The sequence below is a fragment of the Epinephelus fuscoguttatus genome, linkage group LG14, assembly GCF_011397635.1.
Source record: "Epinephelus fuscoguttatus linkage group LG14, E.fuscoguttatus.final_Chr_v1".
NCBI classification, from domain to species: Eukaryota; Metazoa; Chordata; class Actinopteri; order Perciformes; family Serranidae; genus Epinephelus; species Epinephelus fuscoguttatus.
In genome coordinates this window covers 11,384,242-11,402,724 of record NC_064765.1, presented here as the reverse complement: position 1 = coordinate 11,402,724, position 18,483 = coordinate 11,384,242, and the positions used below count along the sequence as shown (strand labels likewise).

At 42.4% G+C, this 18,483-nt stretch overlaps 1 protein-coding gene across 1 annotated transcript in view; it reads left to right on the top strand.

The window, feature by feature from the left end:
* Positions 1-18,483, top strand: part of plekhh1 (pleckstrin homology domain containing, family H (with MyTH4 domain) member 1) — a 55,434-nt gene that overhangs the window by 258 nt on the left and 36,693 nt on the right. The window contains exon 2 of the mRNA XM_049596514.1: positions 5,890-6,075. Within this exon, the coding sequence (XP_049452471.1) occupies positions 5,929-6,075 (147 nt within the window). The 5' untranslated portion in view covers positions 5,890-5,928. The remainder of the gene's footprint in view (positions 1-5,889; positions 6,076-18,483) is intronic.

Below are 18,483 nucleotides of genomic sequence, written 5' to 3'. Positions count from 1 at the left end.
TGAAGGACTCCGATTATCTGCTCGGTTCTTCCTTATATCACAGTGTTTTTAATGCAGAAGCCAGAGGATAAATTTAACCAGGACGCGGGAGGGTTTGTGGGACAAAAGCCGCAGCTGCAGCTGAGTATTTCCAGAGATGTCTCAAGTTTGTTTTTTGCTGACCGACGCTTTTACGGTTGCTACTATTTTACTAATCCGTGCACGTCAGGCACACCTGTTCCTTGTAGCCTTTTTTGGACTAAATCTTGGCCACTACTTGCCCTTGGGGTAGCACTAAAAACAAGCTATATTAAGTCATGTAAATCCAGAAAGAATCTTTCGAGGGTTTAAAGGAAACTGTGCACATTTATGTCTGCACACTTTCCATTCTTCTCATCATTATATGCATCTGGAGAAATCATATGGCTCCATACATCAATCTGACCCCTCCAGCAGCAACCATAGCTGTAACTGAGCACCTTCCCCAAGCTACAACATGAACAAAATTTATATATTTACTCTCACAATGTGTGGTTACAGAGCTGTCTGTTACTATAACTCATGCAAACAAAGCTTTTCTCCATGCCCTGCAGGGCTGCAGGGGAGGCAACACTTTAAAGTGTGTGTGTGTGTGTGTGTGTGTGCAGGACAGGAGAGCTGCAGAGGTAGATGTTTACACCTCAGTTCAGAAGAATGTCAGGGCCTGTGTTTAAGGCTGAGACTGATAATGAGTGTGGTCAGTTTGCTGAGACCTGTCATTAACCTGAGCTGGGGAGAGAGCTGCTCGCTGGTGAAGGTAGGAGGAGAGGATGTGGAGGAAGGGAGGGTGGGAAAGGTGCTGCAGGAGGATGGAAAGTGAGAGGTGCTGGAGGAGGAGGAGTGAGATAAGATAGATAAGATGATAAATGGTAGGAGGATGAACACGGGGTGTATTTGTGATTTTAAAAGAAGGCTGACGACTTGCATTGGCCTCTGCAGTGCTTTAAATGTCTGATTTGAGTAACTGCTCGGTTAAATCGAGAGGTTAAATTGCCTCTTGAATCTGAATTATTTCTAGATAACAATAAAAAGTAGGGCAAGCGCTTCAGGTTTTCCAAGAATAGAGTCAAAGGTTAAGAAATGTGTAGCTGCATTGGAGACCCCCCCGCTTGTATTTATAGTAGTGCATCCCAGCTGTACCAAAATAGTGAGGCACTAATTTAAACAAAAGTGTGAGGTCTACTTGACTGGATGGGGGCCGACAGAAGTCCCCTTTGTTAAACACACGGGGCAGCCGAGGAGAAGATAAGGCAATATTTATCACACTTGACTCCTCATGCTCTCAGATAATTTATCTTTGTCCACTTTCATACACACAGAGATCTGCCACGCTGACACAAATCCACAGCGACTGACCCAGATTTACACACATGCTCCTGTGCTGTTTGATGGGAGTCTTTTTTTATTCGACTAGGTGGGGGGATGCCGAAACGTGGGGAAGCCAAGTTGGACCTCGGCAGAGACAACAACAGTGGGGATTTGAAATGTCTGGCGGGGATGATATCACTGAACCACCTAATCACTTACATCACCGCAGCTGCATGCTCAGCAGTGTGTGTGTGCACATGTGTCTGTTTCTAATCTATTGCAGTGTGTATCTCCATCTGTGTCTGTCTGAGTTCTGGTAAGCCAGTGCTGAAGAGTTACGGCCGGCTGGGGAGTGTGTGTTTGAATATGTGGTGATGAAGGAGGTTGTAGTCAATGGAGGGACTGACTTGAGACTTGCACTTGTGCTCCTTGCATCCTCTGAGTAAAGGTGCAGCCGAACAATCCGCTTTTTGCAACAGCCAGACAGACAGCACCGTCCCATCCAAGCAATTTCGTAACGACCTCTGATAGCTTCCACATTTTTAATAAAAACTCTCCTCACTGGATATCAAATCTCACTCAGTCTGAGGAATAATGCAGTATAACTGTCAGTGTAGTCAATGGAAAGCAGTTGTCGGCGATGGCAGCCATAGAAACGAGCCTGCTGGGATCGTTGTGGTGGCGTTTCCATTCAGTCGTCCTCCCCAGTGTTTGCTCTGGACGTGGCTGCGTGCAAGTTCTCGCAGCTAGATGGAAGAAGCTCTAGGGCCTTCATGTCTGTCTGCAGCCAGGAGAGGACTCACCGTTCTGGGCTTTGGCTCCTCCGTGCGTCTCACACTCTGGGTGGCCCAAGTGTTACCAAACATGCAGATCCTGGAAAGCGTGTTTTTGTTGTCCTGGCTTCCCCCCCGCCCCCACCTGAATGTTTCCAACATAATAGGAGATACTGCAGTAGAGACCAATGTTCATCTGATTGTATATAACAGTAGACTTGGTGGAAAATTGTCTTCTGTGTTTCTATAACCCATCCCACAATGGAGGGTTACGCTAATGCATAGGGAGAAAATGACTCCAGTTTAAATGTTACAAAAAGCTACACTACACCCACGTGCGCACACACACACACACACACACACACACACACACACACAGTGTAAATGACCTCATTCTTGACAGGCAGGTGATGTGTGCTTGACTTTAGCCTCATGCACACCGATGCAGAGAGGAATTGTGGCCTTTTGTAACCTCAGGTTGCTTTTCCTTCCGCATCCTGCTCGGTAGAAAGTTTAACTTTACACTTGCTGATTACTTAGTTGGCTTCCTGGCACCAGTTGGCATGCACTGAAACAACCCCCCTATGTCCAACAAGCAGGGAGCGCTAAAGGAATTGTTCCGGGGAGAATTAGCAGGGCAGTGCTGAGAGTGTTTAACCATCAAATGGCTTGTTTGCACCCAGCTGTTTTAGCTCCTGGAGGAGGGCCTGGACTCGTCTGTCCTGGCTTGCCCTAGTGCGGCCCAGCAGGGTTTATTTAAGCGGCCTGATTTCCCCTCTTCCCCACAACGGCGTCCGGCTTTGCTTGACCTTCATACCCTCCGTTCTGCCCCGGAGAGAGAGCGGGAGACGTCGGTAGCTGAACCTTGACTGGGTACCGCGGTCGGCTGGCGAAACCTCCACATGCATGACTTCTGTAATTTGTTTGCTAAGCCTGTATTTATGAGCATGCTAATTGTAGGGAGTGCCATGGTGCAGTTATAGTTGCTGGACTTTGAACGTCTGCTGTTCTGCTGACGGTGTCTGGCTGCTCTTTGAGTCTGTCTGTGTGAAGACTGCTTAACTTTTTAACATCAAACTTCTTTTAAGCTTACTTTCAACTCACTTAAAGGGAAACACCACCTAGATTAAGACCTCCAATATGTTATTTCCATGGCCTAGAAAAGTTCAATCAATATTTGTGAACATGAGTTGCTCTCTCTCAAAGCCAGAAACCAGAGAAGTAAGTCTCAAACTTGAGATGTCATCATGTATAAAATCTGGAACTGATCCATAGACAATTATCAAAGCTATTGTTAGCATAGTTAGTTTGTTTTCTATATTATGTGAATGTCATGGTCACACTGAACATCCTGGTGAACCTCGTTCAAACTCTCAAAGCCTATATGCAAGAAAAGGACCGAAATAGTCGAATATTCGTATTGAACGGGCCATCTGATTTGCCTGACATATTTCTGAGCCAGTTACAGCCCTACTGTTTAGTACGCCAAATTCTAAATAGTTCTTAAATGTACGGATTATGATTGGGTACCATTCTCGTTTGAACCAGTACTGGTGCTGGTACCCAACAGTACCTTTTGCGATACTCTTTCTATAAGCTAACAACAACTATAGCTTTTGAACAAGCTGAAGTCAACAAGCAATTCTGCTTCTCGGCTCTTTGGTGTCTCTGTCTGTCTGCTTGTGTTTATGTCTTGATTGTGTGTACGTGCGTGTGTCTACTCATCTCTTTTGCTTTCTATTTAGACACAACTGACAAAAATGTGGATTAAGTATGTAATTGGAAAACACATCACAAATAGCAATGAGACAGACCCGATACATCAAAACTATTGATGCTGCAGTTATAGTTTTGGCTTGCTTGGAGGCTGAAGGAGCTCCATGGCTGGCTTTGGGGCAGTTGGCGGCACTTCCGCCTCCTTTCTGAACCTGGCAGCTGCAAGAGCTCTGTTGTCTCCGCCTGAAAGTGCCCCAAGGCCGGGAAGATAGCTATGGAGTTCCTTAGGTTCCTTAGCTTCCATGCTTCGTGGCTCTTCATGGTGTTTTCGCCTCATGTTTGAACCCGGCGTTTTCACCTAGGTGCACTCTGAGGTACTGAAATCTGGCACATTTATTTAAAGTGAATGGGTACTTGGTGCCAGTACCTACATAATTCAGTCTACCCTTAAAGTACCCTGGTACTCAACTTTAGTACTGATACACTCATCTGGATACTTTCAGTGTCATGTATATCAGTGGCTCCCAGCTGGTCCAGTCATGGGGTCCAGATTTCTTTCTAGTCATTAGTTCAAGGTCCACACAGTTTAATACATCTTTTCTTTTGGCCATGTTGTCAAGCTAGTCCGTTAGTCACTCACTCTACAGCAGGACACAGCACTTCAAAATGAAAGCTTTGTGCTGGAATTTCACTGTACTTCAAAATAAACAAACATGACAAGGTTGAAAGTCACTTGTGGTCCATTCAGAATGGACCAGCGACCCACTTTTGAACTGCAACCCACCAGTTGGGAACCACTGGTCAATAACATCTTTCCTAATTTATTGTCTGTGGAATAGTTTCAGACTTTATGCCCTGTGACATCACAAATTTGAGTTTCAGCACTCTCATTTGGATTGGAGTTGTTCATGTTAACTAATGTTTTTTAGACTCGTGGACCGTAGGAATACCATGTATGAATTTTGAAAATGGCTGTAGTTCCCCTGTAATTTCATTTGGTTTCATTTTACTCATTGAAATGCTAAATGTCACACACCATCACTGGGCTCTTGTGAGTTATAACCTCAAAGCTGATTGTTATCTCAAGATAATCAGACCTTTATTGAGTTCACACAGTCGGGCCGTAACCTTTGTGAATGAGTATCCACCCCGAGAAAAATAGCCACTGGTCAATCCTCCTCAGGTAAAAATAACCTCAGCACCCCAGTTTCCCACATTCAGCCTTCAGTCCATTCATTCTCACACATTCTTTCCTCCTTTCTTTGCCGAGGCGAGCTGACACCCCCCCCTCTCTCGCTGTGATGGGACTGTCATGCAGAAAGACACCATTGTGCTGCTCAGGATCCCGTTTCACTCTTGCCTTGTAATTAAGAAGGGATTGCATGGCGAGGGAGCTGTGGGTGGGGAGTGGGGAGGTAGAGACCAGGGGATTGGGTTAGTAGGTAATTTGGCTAAAAAGCAGAGCGCTGACCTGCTTTGTAGCTGGCAGGCCTGGGAGCCGGCACGCATGAACCCAACTCCCCCACTGACACAGAGCCTCCCTGCTGAGGTTTTGTTCAGTGTGTGTGGGCATGTGGAGAGACTGCGGACGAAGAGGAAAGAAAGATTCAGGCTGTGGCGACTTCTCAAAGCTGTGTGTCTGTTTCTGCATACAGATCACGTGAATGTATGTATGTTTTTCTGTGGTTATATGTCACAGAGAAACACAGAAAGTGAGAGGAAGTATTCATTAACCTCGTGTCACTGTGGACTCATCGTTGTTTCACTCACATTTCCTCAGTGAATCATGGGAAGTGTGGTCAGCTAAGAGCATTTAAGGAGGTTGAATCACTTTTTTTTCTCCTCTTGTGCTTTAAATGAAAACAGAAGCTGGACTTGGTGAGGAAATACCATCACAGGAGTATTCGTTTGTCCCGTTCAGGCTGACACGTGTCATTTCATGCCTTATTAAGAACAGATTCAAGTTAAACATGATGCGTTACCAAGAACGGGAAAGCTCATACAATACACTTTTAAAAACAAACTCAAATCAGACCAAACATGTATGAGAAGACATGTGTTTTCTGTCTTCCAGTGCAGTCTGAGTCCAGAGGCAGAGCTCTGAACCCTCGCCATGGCCGACGTGTTGGAGAGCGGTGGCGGGTCAGGAGCTGTCAGAGTGGCAAGCGTGGATTGGCAGAAACGCTGCATCGCTCTGGAGATGCAGCTGCTGAGGTTCCGGCTCCAGGCGGGGAAAATCCGAGAGCTGCTGGCAGAGAAGGTAAGAGAAAAAGAAAACAGCATGCACGGTTACTGGAGCAAGCAGGAGTTCTAAACTTGTGGAGTTGGTGGCACCAGCTCTTCATAAGCTCAAATTTAATTATACTAACTATTTATATCAAGAAGCTGCCAGGCGTAACTGTTGTGTAGCAAAGTTAATGAGCTGGCTTAACTGACAAACCTAACGTCAGCTTGCTAATGTACAGTATGACCCACTTAGGATGAAGAGGAAAAGCCCTCACACATCGAGAGCATGACGAATAAACGACATGAAAGTGCAAAGTACTTGTCTGCAAATATTTTGCGTCAAAACTATTCCTATCAACAGTGATGCGAATTATTGTAACACTTGTTTCATGAAAGGCTTCACTTTGAGTGAATTTGAGTTTCCTATGGTTAATTTATGCGGTGTATATGTCCAGGGCTTTTATTTTGAAAGGTAAGAATGGAAGGAGTGGATCTGGTATACACTGCCTTTGTCGAAGGAGTAATAAAGTTTGCCATCTTGGTTCGGACTGCGGAGACTTGGTATTGTTGTTTGGCGATGCTTCTCCACACATCCTAGAGTTCACTGTCTTTATAAGTTGTGTTTTCTTTGTCATGTAACACATGATGCTGACAAACACACAATCAATAGGTCCACCCATTGTCATGCTGCTGTGACATGACATCTGTTCCACAAAACGGGATGATGTGTGAAAGCTCAGAAAAATTGACTTCATTCCCCAAAAAAATCATTGGATTTTCACTGTGTAGTATTTGCATTCTGTGTGAAAGAACTTAGGACAAAAACAACAGTTTAAAAAAATGTACTGACATGTGAATTTAGGCCCAGACACACCAAACCAATGTGAAAGAACTAGTGGCAATGAAGGGGACTGATGCGTCGCCTGATGCGCCTGTGTCTTGGCCAAAAAGTTGCTACAGATTGCAGCCAACAGCCAACTAGCATGTACGTTCAACACCTGCGTGAGAGGAAATTACTCTCTATAGCAGCAGGTGGTGGTAGTCTGTATTTGTCATTCAAAAAGGGGAAACCAGAAAACGAATAGAATAAATTTAGGATGCTAATTAGCTATTTAGAAGAAAAGAAAAGAACAAAGAAAATTTATCATGCGCTAGGGAACAACAACACAAACAACTAAGAACCGTTTCTGCTAAATAGCTCAATGGATAAAACAATAATTTTACCTAATATAACAAGGTTTGTTTCAGTCTCATGCCCTCTTGACTTAAGCTGCTTGTTTACGTTCCTCACTTTGTTTCTCTTCTTGTGTGTTGAGCTGAATTGCCAGTTAGAGTGACTTTACTCATCGATGGGCTCCAACAGTGATTCAGCGTACTGTATCGGCTAAGAAACAGGCGACAAGGGCCAACTAGTGCCAACAGTGTCAGACAGTCTGCACAAACTAAGGCGACAAATGTCACAGAGGACCCGACATTGATAGATGGCCGACTGTTGGCTTGGTGTGTCAAGACCTTTGATCGTACGAAATAGCTCCCAGTGTGTAAAAGCCTTTAAAGAGCTCACATGGAATATGGTTGATATATCTGACCTCAGACTTGATCAAAATACTGTCAGTGTAAACTGACAAGATTTATATGTATATATTTCACAAAAATAAAACAGTATACCAGTAATTACACAACAGTATGCTATTGATTGGCCACAACAAACAAAACTTCTCTATGTATGCACATGCATAATGCTAACATTTATAACCAATTGGCAGATGTACGACATCTATTGCACGTCTGTCCGTCCTGGAAGAGGGATCTTTCCTCAGTTGCTCTTCCTGAGGTTTCTACCGTTTTTTTTCCCCCCGTTAAAGGGTTTTTTTTGGGGGGAGTTTTTCCTTATCCGCTGTGAGGGTCCAAAGGACAGAGGGATGTTGTATGCTGTAAAGCCCTGTGAGGCAAATTGTGATTTGTGATGTTGGGCTTTATAAATAAAATTGAAATTGAAATTGAAGTTTAATGTATTGTTTGCCCTAAAACTGTTATGTTTAGAATTATGATACAGCTACTCTCTACAAAGTTGAGCTTTTTTTACAATGATTTTCTGGGGGTCCCTCATTAGGAAGTGATAGTAGAGAGACGAAAGGAAATGAGGTAGAGAGAGATGAAGCCGGACTCAGACCACGTTAATAATCTAAGCCATGAAAGCACCAGATGTCATTTTCCTCAGAGACTACCTCCAGCTCCTCCTGAGAGAACATGACATTCCCAAGACAGATGGGAAATGTAGTTTATCCAAAGCGTGACGTCCAAAGAGTCCAGTTTGCTGAGCTTCTCAAAACTGGAGCAACATCAAAGAGAAACATCAGTAGGTTGTTGGGGTCTGTTTTTCCACATTTTTTTAATTTAACCTTTATTTTAGAATATTGCCATTTAGATTCAAAATCTTGTATGCAAAGCAGCAGCATTAAGAGTTTCACATAAGGGAACAAACAAAGACTAAAATCACAACAAACACAGCAGAAAAAAATCACATGCAAGAAACAAGCAACAGACTTGAACAGTTAATGTACAGGACACAATTGAATGAATAGCATTCAGTAACAAGACATGAATCCAGTGGTGCAGTAGTCCTTAATCCTGTTTTTAAAGTCTCCACTGCTTATATTATACTACAGTTTAAGATGACTCTGTAGCTGACACCAAGATGGAGCAAAACTTTAAAAGCACTTTCACCAGAGACAATGCGGGTTGTCCGTGTGAACGAGGGCTGTAGCTACAGATAGTTTTATGCTTATGATCTCATCCTTTGCCTCTTCACCAAGAGCTTGAGGGTGTAGCTGAGAGTGGGAACAAAGACTGACCTGCAAATTTAAACCTTTCGCTTTGTTACCATGGAAACAAAACAAAATACCGATACACCTTAAGTGCTAAAAGGCCAGGGCGTGTAAGTGAAAGTGACAGCTTTATCATAAAACACTTAATGTGGTATGAGCTTCAGAAACTCTTCTGTTAGTACAAAGGGGTGAGAGTTAACTGGATTTTCAGTCACATGTTCGACCTGATGATTTGATCTGACTGATTTGGCTTAAATAATGTAAAATGAACTGAATCTGCGGCCATTTAAATTGCTGTACTACTGTGGAAATTAGTCACGCTACTCTCATCTGCAAAATAATCCATGCCATAAGATATTCTGACCAAAAACTGTGCAGGTCTCACTGCCTCATCATCATCTTCTTCTTCTCCTGGAGTGTTTTTAAGTGTTTTGTACATGAGGAGACAATTAGAGCATGTGAATCAGTTAGAAATACAGGTGTGGGTGACTGTGTGTTTATGTGTGTGTGTAAAGACAGATGGGATTACTCAGCGTATTTGGTAAACATTTGCTCCACTCATTCTGTGTCATCAGAGGTTGGCTACAGTTTCAGCCAAGATGAATATTTAACATTTAACTCATCACTTCTGGAGCTTCCCCTCAAGTTTGGGGGAAATAACCGCCAGCCGCCGGCCAAATGCTTGTAAAGCTGTGGCTGTTGTAAAGCCTGACTACCAGACACTTTGGAAAGTAATCAGCTGTCATCAGGAGGTTCAGCTCTGCTCTGAAGATTTGTTGGTAAAAGAGTGGAAGTGTTTGGATTACAGGGAGGAGGAGTAGCAGCAAAGTTGTTCTCCTGTCTTGACTTTTCTACAGTTTTCAGTCGGCTTTCTTTGTATCTCCACAAGTGGCTGTTTTTTATAGACTCAGATAGCTCGGGGGCTGCCTTTGTTTGGAGTGTCACAGCGGTTCGCTCTCTGTATCATCTCTAATTCTGGAGTGTCAGAGTGATTCATTCAGTCAGTCAGCAGGATGTTTACAGTCCAAACATAACCCATGTGCCCGATAAGAGCAGGACGACTCCCTGCTGTGTCCTCTCTCAGGTTCTGTCAGACCTCCAGCTTGTCTGCGAGATCCAGTGCAACACACACACACACACACACACACACACACACACACACACACACACACTTATAACTGTGAGAAAGTCATTAGTGAAGAGTTTTTCCACCACATAATCTTGGAGGAGGATCTATACCAGCAGAGTGGATTTTTATTCATTAATGGATACATCTCATGATACACAGTGTGTTTTTCTTATTGTAAACATTCCCATAAATAGGTTTAAAACTAACAATTGATCTTAGAAGCAAGTGCTGTTTGTGTAGCTAAAAGTCTGATCTAACTTACTGTTCTGTGATTTATAGCTCAGTTGTTACCCAGAAACTCTTAACAGGTTCCAGATCTCTGAATCATCCCCAGCATCTCTGAATTGGTCAGAAACTCAAATAGGTCGGATGTTGTGGTCATTGACAGCTGTTTTCACAGCTTTGTCATCTTTTTACATATATAGCTAGCTATATAGAGGGATGACTATTCTTTTCATGTAGCTACATCCATGAAGAACAGTTATGAAACACAGCCCATGAAAATTGCTGCAAGTGGGGATGACATGAACGCAGAGACACAGGTTGCTTTAAGTTGAAGAACTAAGTAGTCTAAGTCGAAATGCTTAAGGGGGATTTATAATTGTGCTGCAGAGCCTACGCCATTGTGAGCATTTATACTTGTGTGGTGGTGTGTCTGTATCACTCTGCAGTTACACCTCCAAAACACTGGTCGGCGGCGAAGGTTTCTGTGAAGTGCTGTAAAGTTTAGTTGGTTCAAAACACACATTAAACACACATTAATCATAGCTTAATAGAGATTGTGTCAAACACAAATACACAAATCAGCTTCACTATAACTCGTATTCACAGACAAACACTTTAGCCTAGCAGCTAGCAGACTTTTCCTCTTCCTATAAAGCCAGGGACAACAGCAACATTTAACAAAGGTAACGTTACAAAATTCGGCTCCATTACAACTGACAAGGTTCACTGACAAAACAACTGTCTTATACTAAACACGTTTTCCAAACAAATACAACATGCTAACGTTATTAGCACAAGCCTATGGCATTTTACATTGTATAAATTAGCCTAGTGACAAGCAGAGATTTTCCCTTCTCATATGAAGCCAGGATAAATCACACACAAGAATTAAATGCTATTTTTGGAGGCTTTATTGTCTTCACAATTTATTGTTTCTTATCTGTGAAATTAAAGTAAATAAAGCTTTCCACTGAGGGAAATGGTTTCAGCTTACAAAAATAAACAGGAGGTCTGTGTCGCCGCTACATGTAGTTACATTTCTAGGGAGGTGCATGTCAGGCTGTGGCGTAGGTTATGGCGTCGATTCAACACAGTATAAATTCCGCCTAACTCTGACTGTGAGATAACAAAAAAACTTTGCATGGCATATTTCTTTGATTTTTGGGGAAAATATGAAGTTACTACAGGTGAGAGAAAAAATATCCATTTTTGATTTTTGGTGTGAACTGTCCCTTTAATCTGCAGCAGAATATATCTGTGAGCTGTTTATTAAGATCTACGTCTTCAGTAGGACAAAATAGGCTTAAGGGTTTAAGACTCATTATAGAAGTTTATTAGAAGGACAGAGAAAGACAGAGTGTAGAGGTCAGCATGAGAAAAACATAGAATAAGGTCAGCCTTATCCTAAACCCACAAATCAAGCCATAAGTTGCAGCTTGCTTTGCCTTATTAACACACACTTAAAGTAGTGTATGTACATATCTGCATGTTCACTTTACATTTCAGCCATGATGCCAAGAATAGAAAAGAGTTAAAGCTTTCTGAAAATGGACTAATTACTGCCCAGTTCATACCCAGGCAGCACGCACTGTATTCGCTGTTAAATGTTTTTTTGGCCACGTTGCCAAGAAAATAGGCTGATTAATCCCTCACTTTTAGTTCCTCTCTCATAAACATACATGCATACACACTCTGACACACACAAACACACACACACACACTGAGGAGGGTTTAAGTGGAGGCCCGTGCTGCTGAGTGTGTTTTTCTGAGTTTTTTTTTTTTCAGGGGTGAGGGAGGGTGCTGAGTGACTACCATGCCGTCATGTTATTACTGTTTGGAAAGTCTGCTTCACGCTCTTCATCTCCTCTTTTGCCAAGTTAGGAGTGTTTTACGCATTGACCCACTTTGGTATGGAAAAACATGAGAGAAAAAAAAAAGTTGACGTGGTTGCCTGTGACATGGCATTTATCCCCAGAGTGAGGGAGAAGAGAAAGGAGAGGAGAAGAGAGGAGGAGATGCCCCATTTGCCTTGTGAGGAGTTTAACAGGACGAGTACTCCATTTAAGAGTTTTTACTGTGGATTAGGAAAAGTGCAATCGACAGCTGTCAGCTGGTGCCTCGTGAAAACAGAAACTTTTCCTTACAGAAAGAAGTGAAAGAGATTTGGGGGGAAATGTAGCATGTTTTCTGGTGTAGATGTGACATAGCTGTAGAATTGAAAATAAATGATTTAGCCTAAAAAAGCAAAACATTGAAGTCACAATACTGGACGTTTTTTGACTTAGTATGGAGGACTGATTGAAATATAGGAGAAGATATACCCGTGTCGAATGTCTTTAGGTTGTCCCATGATATAGAAATACCTTATTAAGAGGAATTTTAAATTGGGTGGTATTCCCACTTCAAGGTTTCTTTCATTACGTGGATAATCTAATACTGGACCAATTAGATTAATCTCCATAAGCCTCACGTGGCTTGAGGAGCAAAACACAGTTGTTTGACTCAGTGGTATCAGTCAGAGAGGATGACTGCAGAGAGGTCAGCAGGTTCACATGTGTGTGTATAAACATTTATTTTCATGAGAGGATTTGTTTGGACCAGCTCCGTCTTAATAGTTCAGCCGCCTTCGTCTGTTTTTAATGTTAAGGTCGGTTATCTCATTTGTAGTCTGTGTTTAACCCTCCGAGGGATGGGTTAAAGAAGTGTTTCATTGCTGGAAAGATAGTCTTGTAAAACTGGGCTGTTTGTGCAGTACAAAGACGCAAATACTTTTGAAATTGGTGCCACATGACCAGAGAAAACAGAGACACAGAGCTGTGGCATTTGCTTTTGCTTAAGAGGAAGGAAACCTACAAGTACCAGAATGCACTGTGTCGCACTGGACCAATAAATGCTCCCACTAGTGGATGACGTAATAGTAGATGCATGTCTGAAAAATAAAATGGCGGCTGGCCGGTAACAAATGATCGAACAGAAAGCTAAAATATGTTTCTGAGAACATAAAAAAAAAACCTCTTTCATTCGGGCGGGGTTGTTGTCACTCACTGCTCCGTCCAGCACTCACTGTATTTCCACAGAGGGAAGTCTGCACCTCATTTATCGTCCACAGAAAGAGGCTGCACACCGACATTTTCAGAACAAAATAAAACAGGCTGCAATGAGAGTCTCTCTCCATGGGATATTTAAAGGCGCTGTATGTAAAAATGTGGCCAAAACGGTTACTGCACTCCAATTCAAAATACTGCTGCGAGTCGTGCCCCCCCCCACAGATTCGAGGTTGCTGGACAGTGGCACGCTTGCTGGACAGTGGCATGCTGGAGACTGATTTGTTTGCCCACGGGCGGCTGCCGTGGCAGGGCCATGCCGCCGCGTCCTTGATCTTCGGTTTTCCAGCGGACCGTTCGAGCAAGTCCAGCTTCTCTGCTGCTAATGCTACTGCCGGAATACAGCTGAGGAGACTGCTAATGCTATGTACTGGGACACTGCTAATGCTGCTTGCTGTGCTGCTGTAGCTCAGTTGTAACTGTAACTGATGCTGAGACTCTACTGACTGCCTGACTGGTAGATGGCGGTGGGTGGCGCAACAGGCCAAAACACAAATTCAAAACATAAACATGATTTGCGGACCGTAATTTTTTTTTAAATGCAAATATTCTGGCCGTACTATTGTTGTCGGTGAGATCAGTATGTTATATGAACATTATTCCTTAATCTCTGTGACATATTAGGAGGATTTTACGACTATTTGCTTTAGATTTCTTACATATAGCTCCTTTAAAGATAGTGGGTTTGTGCATTTAGTCCTTCTCAGGCAAGCTCAGGGGTTTAGTGTTGGCGGAGCCCACAGGAACCACGCTCAGTGACACTTTTTTTTCTCCGAGTGAGCTTTGAGATATATGCAGTTCACATAACCCGGTCGAAATTAATATATATTTTTAAACGCCTGAAGATCCACTCATAACAAAAGTCTGTGGCATCCAAGAGAGACAATAAAAAGTAAAGTTATCACAGTGACATTTAAGGTATGCTGATGGATTCACTTCATCAACTCATACATTAGGTAACATTACAAGTAAATGTTCCACCTTGAAAATTACCGGCAGTCGGCCCAGTGAATTAAGTTATTTTTTCTCAGACTCCAGCTGCTGCAAGAGGCAGCAAAACATCCTTTATTTTATAGTTACAGTTTACTAATAAAACTCTCCACAGTATGAACAGTGGTTACATGAGCCTCAAAACCAGCCACAACTAAGCCCTGAGCAGAGTTGACCAATCAACAGACTGCAGCTCCACCTTTTAGTACCAGATCTGTGTGCTAGGTACCCCAACAGAGGGGGGACCAAGAATGGGGATGGTACGGAACGGTTCCATTGGTACCATCCACAACTTTTCACAGTGGAAATGGAAAAAAAGCGCACCGAACTGATCTGAACCGTACTGCTCGGTGGAAACTGGGCTTAAGTGACTAATGGACACAACATTTTTTGAAATTGGTCCACTATTTGCTTCACCTTCACTCGATCCAATCTGTTTGTTATTGTGTCCAGCCAAGTCTCAAGGAAAGTCTCACGAGTTCACTGAGGCGTTATAGTCATCATAACATTATAAGTTACTGTTAGAGTACAGTGTTTAAATGCTGATACCCCACATAGTATTCACACTGTGTGATGTCTTTATTTTACTTTTCTCCACCACTGCCTTTTTCATTTTTTGCCAGTCTGTCCACCCTCCCTCCCTTCTTGTGTACAGGTTTTCTTTAGCATTTAATGTTTGAGCTGGAGTCATAACTAACCATCAGCTGTGCACAAGTGTTAATGATTAAAGTTGAGAGGCAGGTGGAGCACTCAGTGAAACCATATTCTCCAATGTTTAAATTAATGTCCTTTGTGACCAGTGTTGGTACCATCAGATGTTCAGATCCAGATCACATGAGCAGTGTAAACAAATAGAGGTTGAAAGTGGTGAAAATGCTGACAGGATCAGATCTCAAACCTCTGTCAGTTGTTTCCGGCAGTAACCATAAACAGTTATTTTGCAGTGACAAATGTGTTCGCTGTGTGAGAAGCAGATGATCTGATGTCTGTAGCTGGCTCTCATCTTATCTTCACCTCTCTGGACATTATCACTTCCCCTGGAATCCATGTTCAAACGGAGGACGCCAACGCTCTGCTTCCCGACAAGATTATTCTGCAAACCTCTACAGAAAAGTAGGAATAGGCTGGTGATCTTCTATTTTTTTGTTATTGTCAGTATATATATACAGACTTAATTCTTAAAAAGTGAGTCATAAATATATGAGTGGTGCATTTGTTGGGGACTATTTTTAGCCATGGATTTGTTGCTCTAACGATTATTTACAGCAGCAGGAGGACGTGTACGTACAGTAGGATCTTTGCATGTTCATGCTAACTGCAGGAACATGTTAACATCAATCCACTGCTGGTTTTAGTCTTTTCATGGGATTTGTCGACGGCAAGAAAAATACAGAATATCACAGGACTTATCCTTAAATTCCAGAGATACCATATATAACTCAGACTGCTAACACAAAGCTTTACGAAACACGACTCCCACCTCGTCCATTTTCTGCCTCCTCAGCAGCAGCAGGAGCTAATGTGTTGCACTGTGGCCTGACAGATGCTGGATTGCAGACATATTTGTCTCACGCCTGCTCAAGCCTCAACAGTTGGACTCTCTGCAGTGACTAAACAGACAGAGAGAGAAACTGACAGCAGTAGCTTACACAGTCCATATCTGATGGCCTTAAGGTTACAGAGGTCAATTTGTTACCATCAGATCACTCAGACTGAGTTAGAGCTCAAGGCAGAGATGTCGTGTAGTTGTGTAGTTGTGTAGATGTAGTGATTCCCAACCAGAGGTACCTCTGCAGCAGACGTTGCACTAGACTTTTTCGTCACCGGTCATTTTGACCGACAGGGTCATAAAAATCCGGTCATAATCTATTTTTACCGGTCATTTTAATTTTAGTTTTTAAATGATAATAAAGATATTCAAAGACATTTAGCTTTCATTCGTTTGTTTTTAATAAATCCAACAAGCAAGTTATAAAGTGTGCATTAATAAGGACATGAACGAAAAGATGAACATCCGCACACTGCAGTGCTTCAGTTCGGCATCTGGTCTATTTTTCACGCGAGCCGCGAGCGCTTCTGTCAAGCTGGATAGAGCGGATCGTACCAAACAGGAAGTCGGACACAGAAAAGATGAGAGAATCCGGCCAATTTTCAAAATAAAATAACAACAGCATGCATTTAGGAACGTGAGGAGAAAATACTGTGTTTGTAATTTAAAATAACACAACAGTGCATAACCGAACACATTTTTCAATACCCTAATCACTTCATTACAATTTTAATTTTGTGTCACTGAGCCTACAGACATAACTACATGAATAAAATGGTCAGAACAATATGTCCTATTCATTCAGTGTTTATCCAACACGCTCAATACATGGACATGCAATGACAAATTGTCATTAACTTATTACGTGATAAAAAACGATTAAAATATGGATTTACCCATGTTTAAATGACCTGTTGAAGTGAAAAACCGAGTACTGACGGGAACAGACGAGTGGAGTCGATGTTTAACCAGCACGGAGAGCGCGGGAGAAATGCGCTGCCTGTGTGGACAGTCAAGCGCCTGCGAGTATACTCGCAGGACTTCTGCGGCACTAACGCATCTGGTTTGTCCAGGCTGTTATGTCAACAACGCTACATGAAGCAGATGAATGACTTTTTCTCTGCAGTGTGAAAACGGCAGCCACTTAAACCACTGACTGTGCACTCCGCCACCAAGTGGGCAGGGGTGGTAATTGCAACCGGTCCAAATGACCGACGGCCTTCAGATTTTCCAGTCATTGCTGTAAAAAAACAGTCAGTGACCGAGAATATCTGGTTAACGCGACCCCTGCTCTGCAGTTACCAGGGAGTATGTGCTAATATTTTTAAGTAGCATAACTAATCTGAAAGCATAAAAAATCCAATTTTACCATAAAATATGTCTCCACTTATTGAATCAGCTGTAGCCTGCAGCTAAACAGTACACTACGTTACGTAATGCTGTAATAGACTCTTGATTCATGCGACAGTTTGACAGCAGTTCTTGAGCTGTGATTGACATGATTGACAGCTGCATAAGAGACTCCTTGGCTCTAATTGGTCTTTTTTGGTGCACTACAGTTAAGTCTTTCGAATGCTACTACAAGCAGCAGGAAGGTTTTTTTTTTACAGACCATTTCTCTCATGTACGTCTTTTAGAATATAGTGACAGTTTCGGCAAGTATCACACAAATTACCATTTGTATATCAGTTACTCGACCGTGAACGAAAAATCCAACAAAAGCGAACAATCTTGATGAACTAAAGTAAACGGGGACTGCGTTTAACAGCAGAGGAACTATATCAAAACATCCTTTTACAAACTCTGACACAACTTGTGCAGTGTAATGTAGGTTTCATTTACCCAGTGCTTCCCACACATGACTTTTCACTAACATGTCAGAACAAAGTGTCATGCACTTATGAGTAGGGCTGTACCCAACTCAGAATTATTTCAGTTGAATCAGATGCGTTTAATGCGAATATTCGACAATTTGTTGTTGTTTTTCCCCATATGAATTTTAAAGTTTCAACCGGCTCAGCGGGATATTCAGTATGACAGCAGCATTCATGTAGTATAGTAAACAAGCTAACGGCACTAACAACAGAGACAGAAAGCCAGAGACTGTGTCACAGTAACTATCTGTAAGCTGTAAATTCATCACGTCCAAGCAGAAGTGAGCAGAAAGTGTTATCTCAGAGTCACAGCTGTCTGTACCAAAGAGTAACGTGATAGTAAAGGGCACTCCATCCACAGCAAAATCTGGTGACTAAAACATTCTCAGAAGTACTCTGCACAGCACACTGACTAGCAAAAGCAAAAACATTTAAAGCAGTCTCAGTCGACTGAGGGGTCTCTGACTGATGATTAGAATCTTCGACTATCAAGGGGCAGCCCTGCAAACGACAAGTGCACTTGGGCACCCGCACGCATTTGAGCTCTACTCAAGCAGCACTTATAGGAAATGGCTGAGATATCTTAGTAACAGAAGAGTCACAAAATAGATTTTTTTATTTATTCATTTATTTTGGCTAACTGTTTTTTTGAGATGTGTCTTTATATTAGTTTTTTTTTTTGTTGTTTTTTTTGTTGGTTTTTTTCATTTTATTGGGGGGAATTGGTTGTGATGTTCATGCTA